Raw genomic sequence first — 13,777 nt, forward strand, 5'->3', positions numbered from 1 at the left:
GCCTTCATCTCAACCTCATTTCATTTATTTAAAATAATTATCATCTATGTCTCATCAAAAAAATTAAATATGTTTAACTTTTATTTTTTAAAATTTTAATTACATTAAAATAAATATATCTTATAAGTAATTAAAATATTATAATTTTTTATAACTTATTTTATCAAAAAAAAAATTATTATATATATAATAATAGTAGAAAAATAAAATTTAAATTGAATTATTTAATAATAATAATTTTATATATAATTGAGGCAATACAAAGATAAACTTGAACCTGCCCGAACTGTCCTAGGTTTAAAAAAAAAAAAAATTCAAACCCATTCCCGACCCATTTATTTAAATTTCAAACATGTCTTCATAGGGATAATACGGGTAACAAAAAAACTTATTAAGACAAGCTACCTAAAAAAGTGTGTTCCATTGCAATCCACACTTTGCTCTTTGTTTTTCCCTAACTTGTTTACTCAAATTTTCCCAAGTAGAGAAAGAATATCTTCACATTGGGAAAAAATATATCAGATCTTCATCCAAAAAATGGACCCAAACACATGTTAATCACGATGGGACAACCAAGATTTATCATTTAGTATTTTAATCACAAGATAAAGAGGTAAGGTCCACCGGGGTCGGTGGCCATGCAACACATGTTACACTCTCTTGCTGCACAAAAATCTCCTGTACGACACCCCTACGGTAACCAGAACTCCTCCCTTCCACAGCCGTCCGATTACTTTGACTTTCTTACACAGATTTCGGCCTCAGGGTTTCCATATACATTTTCAAGCGTCGCCATCCAAAACTGAAAAGGCAAGGACACCAGTGTAATTTCGGATATTCCCTCCTCACTTTCCCCTCTCCAATACCATGTCCACCACGTACCAATTTTCTAAAATTACTATTTTGCCCCTACAATTTTTTGTACTCCCTTCTCCTAAATTTTTAATCAAAATTTAGTTAGCACATCAATAATATGACATCAAATTTGGTCATATGGATTTAACCATAGGGTTTGAGAGAGCACATCAATACCAAACTATTGAATTTATCATACTATATTGTTTTTTTCTTCAATCACGACGACCCGTAATTTTACCATAATCTATTATATAAATTCGAAATTATATCAAAATTTTGATTAAATATGTTTAATTATACGACAAAAATATGGACGATTCAATACGGGAAGTGAAAAGTAAAATATAAAATACCAAGATTAAATACACATGATATTTTATGATTAATACATTTTTATATGAATATTGTTAAATATGTATAAACATGCAAAATAAGGTTAAAATAATTATTTTTTAATATTTTAAAAATAATTACCTTTTTAAAATTTTAAAAGTTAATACAAGAAGGGCATTAAACTTGGAAAAATTTAAATTTCATGCTATTTAAGTTCAGATTTAAAAAATAAACCTAATTTTATAATTAATTATTTAAAATTATTACATGTATTTAAATATAAAATTACAACCCATTTTGGATTAACCAATCACATCACAAAGGTGGACAAATTTTGGAATTGGCCAATGAAAACAGAGAGGTGAGCTGATGGTTTCAACGGCGGGTGACTGAATCACCGCCAATAAAATAATTTAAGAAAATAAGAGCATATTATTGAAAGAGAAAACTGGGCAGAGGAGTGAGGTATTTAACCATTTGAAATTACGATTTTGTCCTTCATCTTCTCTGAAAATCGGGAGAGAGAGAAAGGGAGAGAAAATCGAATGGTGTTGAATCAGAAAACCGCAAGCATTTCCATGGATTTTTGGACGACTTTTGAGCTGTGATTCTGCACGATTCCCTCATGAAGTAGGCGACTTGATTTCGTAAGATTTGGTGAAATCTCGGTCGTTGGATTCGCCTCGAGAGAAATGAACGGTGATGACACCGCAGCTCCCTCCGCGCCTCCTCCGCCGCAACTGGAGTGGAAATTCTCTCAGGTATTCGGCGAGCGGGCGGCCGGCGAGGAAGTGCAGGAAGGTATTGTTGGCTTTTTGCGGCGTTGGATCCGCCAATTGTTGCGTGAATTTAGGGTTTGGTTTTGCGTAGTTTTGATCTGTTTCTGGATCGATTAGGTTTTGGTTCGTTTGCGTGTTTTCATTGTGATTTGATAGGAAATTGCTTGGTTTTGGCCGTGGAATTGATGGCTCTAGGAAATTTCGGTTGAGTAATAATCTATTCAATAATTTGAGAAATTAACAGTGAAATTCCGAGTTGGTAAAGTTAGTGCTGGTTTGATTCTGCGTTGCACTTCTTTTAGTATCGGAACCGGTCTTTTTGTGAAGTCATCGGTTGTTAGGATGTATTTTGGATCTTGATATTTGTAAACTTGTTCAGTTAAAACTGGGATTTGGTTATTTGATAGCGTGCCCGAACTAGGTTTGTTGAATATGCTTTTGAATAACCTTCATTGGCACATGTTATTTTTCATATTTGCAAGGATTAGCTTTGTAAAGATTTGATGTTATCATTCAAGGCTGTATCATTTGCTTTGATAAATACTCACTTTTTGATTTCTCCAGTAGTTACACATGTATGATATGTTGAATTGTGGTGAATGTAGTTTTGACTGAGAGGGAAAGTTAATCACATTTGTTGTCAAGGTGTTGCCATTGCTCCATATAATGAAAGCATTGTTAGAACCCAGCTCATAACTCAAGCATCGTTGTCTCCTTGATTGCCACTTGTCTTCTTGTTCACATCTATTGGATAATGTACAATGTAGAAGAGTGTCAATGTAGTGAAAAAAAGGAGGGGGAATAGATGGCAGGTTCTATGATTTGAAAGGCAGTTTGCATTCTTAAGAAAGATAGTTTGTTGATTATAAAATATAAATAACTTAAGTAGGCTTAGTGGGGCCACATATCATTGGATATTTTGGGGATACTAGAAAATACAGTCACAGTAGAATGATCTAGGATCTTACACAACTTCTGTGTGCAAATACATGACTCAATGCCCTAAATTATTTTCTTTCAGATTTTATTTGGGTTTTTGTTAACTAGGGTGAAAGTTTCAGTCCAACTCAGGAGCCATGGGATCAATAAAAGCCTGACCCAAGACATTTTATTTGTGCATTGAGTTGATGGGTTAAATTCTTAATCTGTATGCAAATTCAGTTGGATTTGGGTTGAGAACTCCACCTCAGTGGATAATTAGGCATCACTTCTAGATAGGGTTAAAATTAAATGAAAGAAACTATATTCCAATTATTGGAGTTTGAAATTGAGAAACCAAGTGTAACTAAATTAAAGGGATTTCAGTATCTTTTATTTTATGATATCAGTCTTCAATTTGTAGTTTGGATGTTCCTATGTGATGAAATTCTTCTGTTAGAAAATTATAGCATAATACATAATACATAATGTATGATACGATGCTCAATACCCTTTTAGCACTCTTAATTATATGAAGCAAAAAGTACCTATATAATTGTCTTCGATAACAGTGTCATGAAACATGAACTACTCAATTGCTTGTTCCATCCAGGTCACATGTCATTATATGGCAATTGTGTTGTATGGTCATCTTTGATTTGAATTCCTTTGTCGTTTGCTGCTTTTTTTTTTAAATGACAGCAAAGCTGAAACTAATTGTCATATTTCAGGAAAATTTGCTAGGACTAATTATTTTCTTTGCATAAAATGTCTGCAAATTGCACTTTGTTGGGAAGTGTAGTTTTTTTAGTGTATGTATTGTTGGATGAAATCTGCAAGATTCCTATTTTCTTTGCTTCTAATGTGGTGTTTCATTTTGCAGTTGATATTATTTCTGCAATTGAGTTTGATAAATCTGGTGACCACCTTGCTACTGGTGATCGTGGGGGCCGGGTGGTTCTATTTGAGAGGACTGATACAAAGGATGTGCGTTCTTTTTTAACACTACTGGTCTTCAGTTTCTGTATCCAAACTTGATAGGTTGCCTTACTGTTCTTGTTTCTTTCAATATTATGATATCTTTATACACTGTAATGTGTAGCATGGAGGATCAAGAAGGGATCTTGAGAGGATGGACTACCCAATTAGGCATCCCGAATTTCGTTATAAAACCGAGTTTCAGAGCCATGAACCTGAGGTATTTCTTTCATCAGTTACTCCTGCCTGAAGTTTGTTTGCACCACCCTTTGCTCACTAGGCTCTGAAATGTTTTAATTGATGCCATATTGCTTATTCTCTGTGCTCAGTTTGACTATCTGAAGAGCTTGGAAATAGAGGAGAAAATCAATAAGATCAGATGGTGCCAGACAGCAAATGGTGCCCTGTTTCTTCTATCTACGAATGATAAAACCATTAAGTTTTGGAAGGTAGGAAGGGAAAATTGTCTTATGAAACTTTAAACTTCCTGATTTTTAATTTGTTGACAGATTATGCTCAACATCACCAACTCCAGTTTGGTTTCTTTAACTACTGATATAATATGTATCCTGCACATGCTGATTACGTAGCTGTCTTTTCGAGAATGAAACAGGTCCAAGAAAAGAAGGTCAAGAAGATTTCTGACATGAATTTGGATCCTTCAAAAGCAGTAGGAAATGGCAGTGTTGCTAGTTCAAGTAACTCAACAAGTCCTAAACCCTATCTTGCAAATGGTGGATCCCCAGATAGATCTTACAGCTATCTGAGCAATGATTTTTCCTTCCCTCCAGGGGGCATTCCATCTCTACGGTTGCCTACGGTAGTTGTACTCAACCTGATCTGTTGATCTCTATTTATGGTTTTAGCATAAACTTTATCATTATGAATGACAAACCTAGGTAGAAAAGAAGGTGCAAGGTGGAGCAAGGCTCACCTGATGCCTTTCACTGATAATCAATCATATCCAACTTTTGGGCTTAAGTGGCTCCTTGAGCTAGGTGCAATGCACACAGAATTAAACCAATCATGTTTGTGTTATAAGCAAACATGGTCCTGTGCAAATGAGTTAATTGTCCAAAATTCTCCCTTTCCCTTCTTTGTGAATATAGTTCTTTTGTTTTATTTTTTGAAAATATGCTCATTAACAAATTCAAGGATGCACCATGTTTTGTACCTTGTGCATGGATGATGTGTGACCTTAATACTAGTGCTTCCAGTACATTGAACCTTGACCAAGATATGGAGCATTTTTTTTATCTTTTTGTGGGATAAATGGCATGTTTCAAGGGATACTTAGTTATTACGTCATTGGATGTTTAATAAGTTTAGTGTTCATGATAACTGCCTGTGATCTAACACTTCCAGTATACAATATGTAGGTATCAAGCCCTGAGACCAGCCTGGTGGCTAGATGTCGTAGAGTTTATGCTCATGCTCACGACTATCATATCAATTCTATTTCAAATAATAGGTGGTTCCACAACCCATACTTTAATTCTCGCATATAATGTAGCTGTTCTGTTTACATATCTGTTCACCTTGTTCATGTATTGGGTTTATCTTATGACCTTGAAGAAGAATTAGTACTTTGTTGGCATATCTATTCTTCTCTTATGTCTCTTTTTCTCTTTGTGATGGAAATTCCATCTGCTACCTGCTAACTATTTATTTATAAAAGTGTGTCATATTGATAAATTACTTAATGATTTAATAAGTTAGCATTATTTGGCATCCTGCTGCTAGCATTGTATTTTAAACTTTTGAATCATCACCTAACTTAATGATCAAAGAAGATTGATGGTGAATCCATCTGATTGATTTTTCATGAGGTGAATTGTGATCAACTCTTGCACATGAGCTGGATTTATGCTTTACTTTGAATTGGCTTCTGGGTTAAGAATTGGCTTCTGGTTTTTTCCAATGAGGAGTATGGGGATGTAAATGGTTTGTTGTTATGAGCTGCTGCCTGGCAAGCTGCCATCCATGTACTTGCATTTAGCATTGGATGTGTCATTTAAGGCTAAATCAGTGTGGGATTTAGGCATTTGGGAGAAGACTTGCCTCTTGGTAAAGGCAGTATCTGTCTGGATGAAGACTCACACTTGTTGAAAACACTCTTTCTAGTTGTCCAGTCTATTGTCTTATTTTATATTATTTACGGGTCTAAAACAAGCTTGAGAAGTTGCAAATGGTGGTGCATTTGATTCATTGTTCTACTGTCTACTCTGCTAGAAATTGTGATTTGTTAAGGCATAGTTATTAGCAGGCAGGAAGTCTTTATTGAGGCTTTGCTTGATAAGTGGTTGTGAAGATCTGCTGTGAACAAAAACAATTTGAGAATAAGGTTGTGGGAAAGTTCCTTGAGGGGGCTGTTGGTTGGTGTTCTAAAGAGGTCTTTCAAGATGGTCTTTGAAAATTCATTATAAGAGGCTGGAGTGACTTTTACATTTCAACTAATATCTTTGGTGGAAAATGGGTGTAAAATGAAATTTTATTCTGTGGTTGGTGAGTTGGCTTTAAAGTATTCTCTTGAACTTGCATAATATTGCTGTCAACAGGGAAGCTGTGGTAGCTGATTTCTAGTGTGTGGTGGGTGGTTTGCTGGACTGGAACCCTAGATTTGTTTAGAGGTTTCATGATTGGAAGCTTGATATAGTGGACTTGCTCTTGTCTAATATTCAGGGCTCAGTTGTTTGTGAGGATGGGAAAGCTCATTAAGCTTGGAATATTTCAAAGAAAGCTTGCTTTTTGGTGGGTCACTTCTATAAGTTCCTTCTGTGGGAACCTTTGGATTCCTTCCCTCTAAGGGTGTTTGGAATCTAGGCTTCTATTATGATTGTTGTAGTTGTTTCTGATGTTGTTCTTGTTGGTTTTCCCCCCTTCTCTTATTCATGTGTAAGGGTGGATGGTTTGAGAAAGAATTCTTATGACCATCTTTGTGAAAAGGGTAGGATTTTTGCGAATTAGTGCTGCTTGTGTAAGCAAAAGGAGTCATGCAATATGCTTCTTTAAGCTAGAGGAGTTCCGCATGTAATTTCAAGGTCTTTCCTTCTTTTTTATTTGGAGTTTCCTAGGCATTGTCTCATCCACTGGAGGCACTTGAACTGTTTGGCATGAAAACTTTGTTGTCAAGAGTAGAATAAGGGTGTGGAGATTGGACCCTTTGTGCTTATTTTGGAGTTTATGGAAGGACTGAAATAGTAGTGTTCTTGAAGCAGTGGAGCACTGGAGTTGAAGTCGAAATATGTAGTTCTTAAATTGTTGTTTCTGTGGTTGTGGGTTTGCAAGTCTTGATAGTGTATCCTCTCTAGATTTTATTGATAGGTTGTGGTGGCTTATTGCTAGGCATCCTTCAAAACAGCCAGTTGATAATATGGTTGTTTTATGCTTTGTCCACCCCACCAATCCAGCCCCAGCTTTCCCCACCACCAGCTACAAAACAACCCACCCCCAAGAGAGTAATTGATGTCAGTGACTTTGATGAATCATTATTTATTTTTAATGTATCTTAAGCAGATCATTGAAGTTTAATTTATGGAGAAAATCAATCAATTTTGGGCCATAGATGCTAAATAGGCTTAATCTATCAAAATAAAATAAAATAAAATAGATGCTAAATAGGTTTAGGCAGCTGGGTGGCAACATTGACAATTTGTTTGTTCAATTGTTTTCAGTCCTTTAAGGACATTATAATCTCCCTAGTCCCTATGCATGTAATGTGGTCATCCAAATTTTGCTAGCATTTCATTTCGTTTTCTCATATATATGCATGTTAGAAGTTAGAGTTTAGGAGCTCCTAAACATGCTTCTTCTTCGAAATGTGTGCATTGTCTCTCACATATTTCTTTATTTTGAAGGGTACCCTTTTGTCACAAAACCAATGAGGGGCTTTTTGGGATCTATTGTAGTGTGTTATAGAGACCTGCAATTGTGATTTATATTCATTATTCATGGAACTTTTAAGTTAATGGTATGTTTTGGAAATGAACCCTACTAAAAAGAAAGACTATTATGGAAACAATGCTAATGGTAACTTGTTTATTTCTCTTATTTGGGTACGATTTAGTGAAATTTTGCTGATTGTTTCTCTCTCTCTCTCCAGTGATGGTGAAACATTTATATCAGCTGATGATCTGCGAATAAACCTTTGGAACTTGGAAATTAGCAACCAAAGCTTCAATATTGTTGATGTGAAGCCTGCAAATATGGAGGATCTAACTGGTAAAATTATTACTAATTATCTTCTGATATTCAGTTATACTCTGTGTGTATTTTGTGTGTCTTTTCCAAGGCACTTTTAATATATTTGCTAAATTGATCTATCAAAAACAAAAAAAAGATATTCAATTATGTGCTAAGATTTTTGCTTTTGAGTTTATTTCTTCATATCATATGAGTGTTTGTAGTTGTAGAGGGTATGTTCTACATGTGTGATTGATGTGTTGGCCACACTGGGAGTGGTGTGGAGCTGGATTTTGGTGGCAGTTGAGAGCATTATTAAATATTCTCCCTGGATCCTTCTATGCTGCAAAGATTTGACAAATTCTTGTCTTTATAATCTGAGTAACTGTCAAATAAAACAGGTTCGTCTGTCTTTATTGATTGCGTACCTGGCTAAAACAAGTAGTGGAAGGAAAAAATGGACTGGTTCATAAAAATTTGGAAAAGAAAAATCCTACCTTGTATTAGATTTCTCATGAAGGTATTAGGTACTTGTTTTTAGGCTGCTCCACCTTGTGGATTTCTTAAGCATCTTTTTGATGAACTGCATATAATATTTCCTGTCTATCATTCAGTTGTTCTGGGTGCTATTCTACTGTTTAATGATGCTGCATTCTTGAGCATTGGACTTATATTCCAATTCTTCTTGCAGAGGTGATAACATCAGCGGAGTTTCACCCTACCCATTGTAACATGTTAGCATATAGTAGTTCAAAAGGCTCAATCCGCCTTAATGATTTGCGACAGTCAGCACTGTGTGATTCTCATTCTAAATTGTGAGTGGCTTGCTTGTTTTAGTCATTTTTATTTTTTTTCATTTGTCTTAAAATAATATAATAGGTGAAGGAGAGAAATCAAATGGCAATAGAATAACTCGAAGGTTGATTGCATTGATCAGGGAAAAAGAAAAAAAAAAATCATTTTGAAGGTAAACGTTTTTATTTAGTGCTCTTTCCTGGATCAGTCAGTGATAGTACTTGGATGCAGGTTTGAGGAACAAGAGGCACCTGGTTCAAGATCATTTTTCACAGAGATAATTGCCTCAATTTCAGACATTAAATTTTCCAAGGATGGAAGATTTATACTCAGTCGAGATTACATGACCCTTAAGGTTTGGGTTATCCCATTTTTCTATTCATTTCAGCTTCACATTTGACTTGAAACTTTTGCAATTCTATCACTGCTATATATGGGTGCTTTAGTCTAGAGTGCTGGAGGTGGTTGTAGCTCTTTAAGCATGGTTTGAAAATTTTTACTGGTGTATTGGATCTAATGGATCTTTTATATTCTATTTAAGATGCTGAAATGGTACCATGACAATGACTAAGATAAAGAGTGTGCAGAAGGTATGAAGTTTGAAGACAAGATTGGCCTGACATATGTTTTTTTTAATAATAGTAAAATATTATTATGGGTATAACAAAATAAACAAAGTGAGCAGGCCAAAAATTTGTAGAAGGCCCATGCATAGATGTCACAAGAAGTATATAATATATTATCCTGTTCTGTAAAGAAATTTTAGAATGGGACCCAATGGCTTTACTTGAAAAGCCAAGGAATAAAATGAACAGCATTACCTGTTTGGAGGGTATGGAGAAATACACACACACTGCATTAAAAAAAATTTTAACTAGGTGAAAATTTTAACCTACAGGATAGTGGCTAGTTTTTATTATTCTTCATTCCTACATCATTTCATAATTTAATTCCTGATTTACTATGTTGTTATAGTTGAAAAATGAAATTGAAAAAGTTGTCACTAAGAAGTGACCTAGTTAATTTGAGCATCCTCAAATGGGATATTCGTAAAAAAGAAAAAAAAAATGCTACTTTTTTGGTTCTGTTTCATAACATGTTCCATGTTAATGCTCTAACATGGAGCTCTGATGTCATTCCAATTAGAATCATTAATGTCCCATTGGAATTTGAAAAAATGAGGGAAAGGAAAGGAAAATGCTGAAAATAGCCTAAGAAAGAAATCCATCCATGTTTTAAGTAATTTTCGGGTTTTTCCCTTCTCTCATCTTTATTTAATCAAAATGAAGCCAAAATGGGAACCGGTTGTACTTGGTTATTTTGATGCAGCATATCTTGTACTTGGCTAGGGTTGCTGGGTTTAATATTTATCTTGTACTTGGTTTTAATTTTGATGCGGCATATCCTTTGGTTCCTCAAGCGTTGTTATTCAAAGAAACACTTTAAAGTTAGGATAATCATGCAATTGTAGATAGTATGTCTTCAGGTACTAGTTATGATAAATTATGTACTCCTACATGATTAGAAGTCATTTTTATACAATGCAAATTTTAGAATTGGACAATTGAAATCGATATGAAATGGCATAAACTGTTGCATATTTAAAATCTAGAAGTTATCTGATAAAAGAAGGGTAGATTTCATTTTGCAGCAAATTCAATTTCTTTCTTTCTTTTGCAAGATGTGTAATGCCATTTTGACACATCCAGAAATGACAGTACGCATAAGCTTAGTTAGCACCAAGAGAAGATAAAAAAAAATGTTATTTGGAAGTCCTCAAGTGTTAACTAGGATTTAATTGAGGTCAGTTACCATTTTTCAATCACAACTTTGTACAGATTTTTCTTAGTGAACACTGACTACTTCTGTGGGATTTCTGCTGAGGAATCATTCATGTGACTGTGATTATGTTTGAAGGCAAACCTTTGGAGCATTTTTTATCCTCCTGTTTTAATGATTCTTTTCTAATCGAAAACATTGTGCTTAATTCCTATCTTCTCACTTATGCAAGTATGAATTTTATTTAAATACAATGATGTTTGAGGTCTTTGCATCACAAAGAATTGATATGTACTATTTGTCTTTCTGGCTTAAGTTAGGGCCTTGAACTAATCACTGGAATTTGTTTTACTTGCTTTTCAGTTATGGGACATTAATATGGACTCAGGCCCAGTTTCAACCTTCCAGGTTCATGAATATTTAAGACCTAAGGTGAGCTTGCTTTCCTCAGAAAGGTCTTACACAGAACAACTTCTACATTACTCTCTGCATGCTAATTATACCCTCTGGTTTTTTTCCTTCTCTCCAGTTGTGTGATTTATATGAAAATGATTCAATCTTTGATAAATTTGAATGTTGTCTGAGTGGCGATGGAATGCGTGTAGCTACAGGTTCTTACAGGTCTGTTTTTCAAATTTTCTTTATCCACCATTGTTTCTTGAACCCTCTACCATGAGTACTAACATAAAATTGATGTGATCCCAGCAATCTTTTCCGAGTTTTTGGTTGTTCCCCAGGGAGCACTGAGGCAACGACCTTGGAAGCCAGTAAAAATCCCATGAGGTATCCTTTCCAAAACAATTTTGACAAGAATGGGATGTGAAGATCTTTATGTATTAGTATTACTAATTACAGAAATGTTTGACTTGCCCTGTAGGAGACAAGTTCAAACCCCTTCGAGGCCTTCCAGATCCTTGAGCAGTATAACACGCGTTGTGAGGAGGGGTGAGTCCTTTCTTGTTCTCTTGCTTTCTTTCTCTATTCAAACCACAAATTTTTATCATCGTCTTTTAAGCAATATTTTCCCCCATTTCTCATATCCTTTTTCTATCCTGGGGAATCCGTGACAGGAGCCGATAGCCCAGGAGTTGATGCAAATGGAAATTCTTTTGATTTCACTACAAAGTTGCTACATCTAGCATGGCACCCAAGTGAAAACTCAATCGCCTGCGCTGCTGCAAACAGCCTGTACATGTATTATGCATAAAGATGGTCGAGGAAGAAGAAATTGTATTTGCTTGGTTAACTTTTTTTGGGTCGCTGCCGGAGAAGGCTACCTTCCCTTTCCTGCCAATCAGCCAGTCGGAGGCTGCATCATCGAATCTTCAAATTCCTAACTGCCTCTTAAAAATCTGTATCACGGTGCTTTTAAGATCAAGGTCCAGAAGTGACTGTCCCAGAATCCATGAGGTAGCATCCTGTTCTTCCTCCCGGCTTGGCTGCTTGCTTTTGCCTTTTTTCCTTCCCTCCCCTTTCTTTCCTCCCAACCCCAACGCCTCCACCGTTTTCTTCTTTCTAAATTCTCTTCAAAGAAAAAGATGCAGCTCTGTTGTTATTGTGTTGAGTTGATGATGAAGCCGAGAAAAAAAAAAAAGAAAGTGATTGTAGCTCTCCTGCAACCGAAAACTGAAGGATGTGCAATATTGCCAGTAGGGTTAAGATAATTGTAGTCTTTTTTTTTTTTTTCTCTTCTTTGGTGGGAAGGAGCTGTTGTTGAACTTTGCCTTGCAATTAATCTTAATTAATTTTTTCATATTGTTAAAACATCATTTGAGGATTGTTTTAATAATGTTTTTGACTTTAATTTACCCCCCCCTTGTGCTTTTATTATTATTATTATGTTTTGTTTCCTTTGTATGCTATTTTCTTATCCCTAATTATTTTCTTCTCTTTTTTTTTTTCATTTTTGTATAATTAGAGTGTGTTTGTGAGTGATTCTGAAAAATGTTTTTAATATTTTTAACACTTAAATAATAAAAATTTTCAAATATTAAAAATATTAAAAACACTTTTTAAAATTACTATCAAATGAACTCTTAATCTATTGCAGACTCATTCGTGTTATACACACTTATATTCAATTTCATATGATTTATATATATTCTTTTTCTTTTTTTTTTCATTTTTGTATAATTAGAGTGTGTTTGTGAGTGATTCTGAAAAATGTTTTTAACATTTTTAACACTTAAATGATAAAAATTTTCAAATATTAAAAATATTAAAAACGTTTTTTAAAATTACTATCAAATGGACTCTTAATCTATTGCAGACTCATTCGTGTTATACACATTTATATTCAATTTCATATAATTTATATATATATATATATATATATATATATATATATATATATAGTGACTTTTTTGAATATTTTTTTAATTATTCTAAAAGCATTTAATTTATTTTTAGGAAATACATTTTTAAACATAGTTTGTTTCATTATATAACGGTTTTTTTTTTTTTTACAATTTTTTAAATCAATGGCCTTATTAATGTTACTAGCAATGAAAATATTGTATGATGTATTTAAGGATAATGGGCAATAGTGTAATTATAATTATGAAAGTGAATATTGGATATTAAATTAAAAGATAAAAAAAACTCCACTTTAATTCATGTAATTGTCCACTAAAATTATCTTAAATTCCATATTTATTTATTTCAAAATTTTTATACCATCAAATATTTTTTATTTGAAATGAGAGTGACTTTTGAAAGCTATTTTGAAAATTTGAGATTATTATTATTTTTTCTATGTTTAAAAATAAAAAATAAAAATAAATCTAAATTTGCACTAAATATATCATTTAAAGGGAAAATTTTATGATAAATAAAAATATTAAATTAAATTGAAAAATTATTTACTTTCTAAATAGTCTCTATGAAATGAGAAATTATGACTTTAAAATGATATAATTTCATTATAAACAAAATAATTATTTTAATTAATGATATAATTTTATTATATATAAATGATTTTTTATATACTTTAATTTTTTTAATATTTAATTTCTTTTTTTTTTCAAAATTCAAGATTTTAATTAATAATGAAATTGTTTAAAATAAAGAAATAAAAAGAATAAATTAATTTAATATAATTTAATTAATTATATAAATTTTGATGTCCAATGAAGAAAATAAAAAAGGTGAAATGA

The 13,777-nt window shown here is 33.4% G+C and overlaps 1 protein-coding gene across 2 annotated transcripts; it reads left to right on the plus strand.

Annotated features, from left to right (window-relative positions):
• Positions 1 to 1,667: 1,667 nt before the first annotated feature.
• On the plus strand, positions 1,668 to 12,429 carry LOC117921503 (serine/threonine protein phosphatase 2A 55 kDa regulatory subunit B beta isoform). 2 transcript variants are annotated; one of them, XM_034839388.1, is made up of 14 exons: positions 1,668 to 1,992; positions 3,772 to 3,875; positions 3,991 to 4,086; positions 4,196 to 4,315; positions 4,480 to 4,686; positions 5,246 to 5,337; positions 7,969 to 8,087; positions 8,740 to 8,863; positions 9,075 to 9,198; positions 10,986 to 11,054; positions 11,152 to 11,243; positions 11,328 to 11,405; positions 11,500 to 11,567; positions 11,693 to 12,429. In XM_034839388.1, the coding sequence occupies exons 1-14, from the start codon at positions 1,884 to 1,886 to the stop codon at positions 11,827 to 11,829; spliced, it is 1,539 nt and encodes a 512-aa protein (XP_034695279.1). In that variant the 5' UTR covers positions 1,668 to 1,883; the 3' UTR covers positions 11,830 to 12,429. The 2 variants fall into 2 exon arrangements, with proteins under 2 accessions (XP_034695279.1, XP_034695278.1); XM_034839387.1 differs by having other exon boundaries at positions 1,669 to 1,992; positions 4,480 to 4,689.
• The last annotated feature ends 1,348 nt before the right edge of the window (positions 12,430 to 13,777 follow it).

Source organism: Vitis riparia, chromosome 9 (assembly GCF_004353265.1).
Source record: "Vitis riparia cultivar Riparia Gloire de Montpellier isolate 1030 chromosome 9, EGFV_Vit.rip_1.0, whole genome shotgun sequence".
In the NCBI taxonomy this organism is placed as follows: domain Eukaryota; kingdom Viridiplantae; phylum Streptophyta; class Magnoliopsida; order Vitales; family Vitaceae; genus Vitis; species Vitis riparia.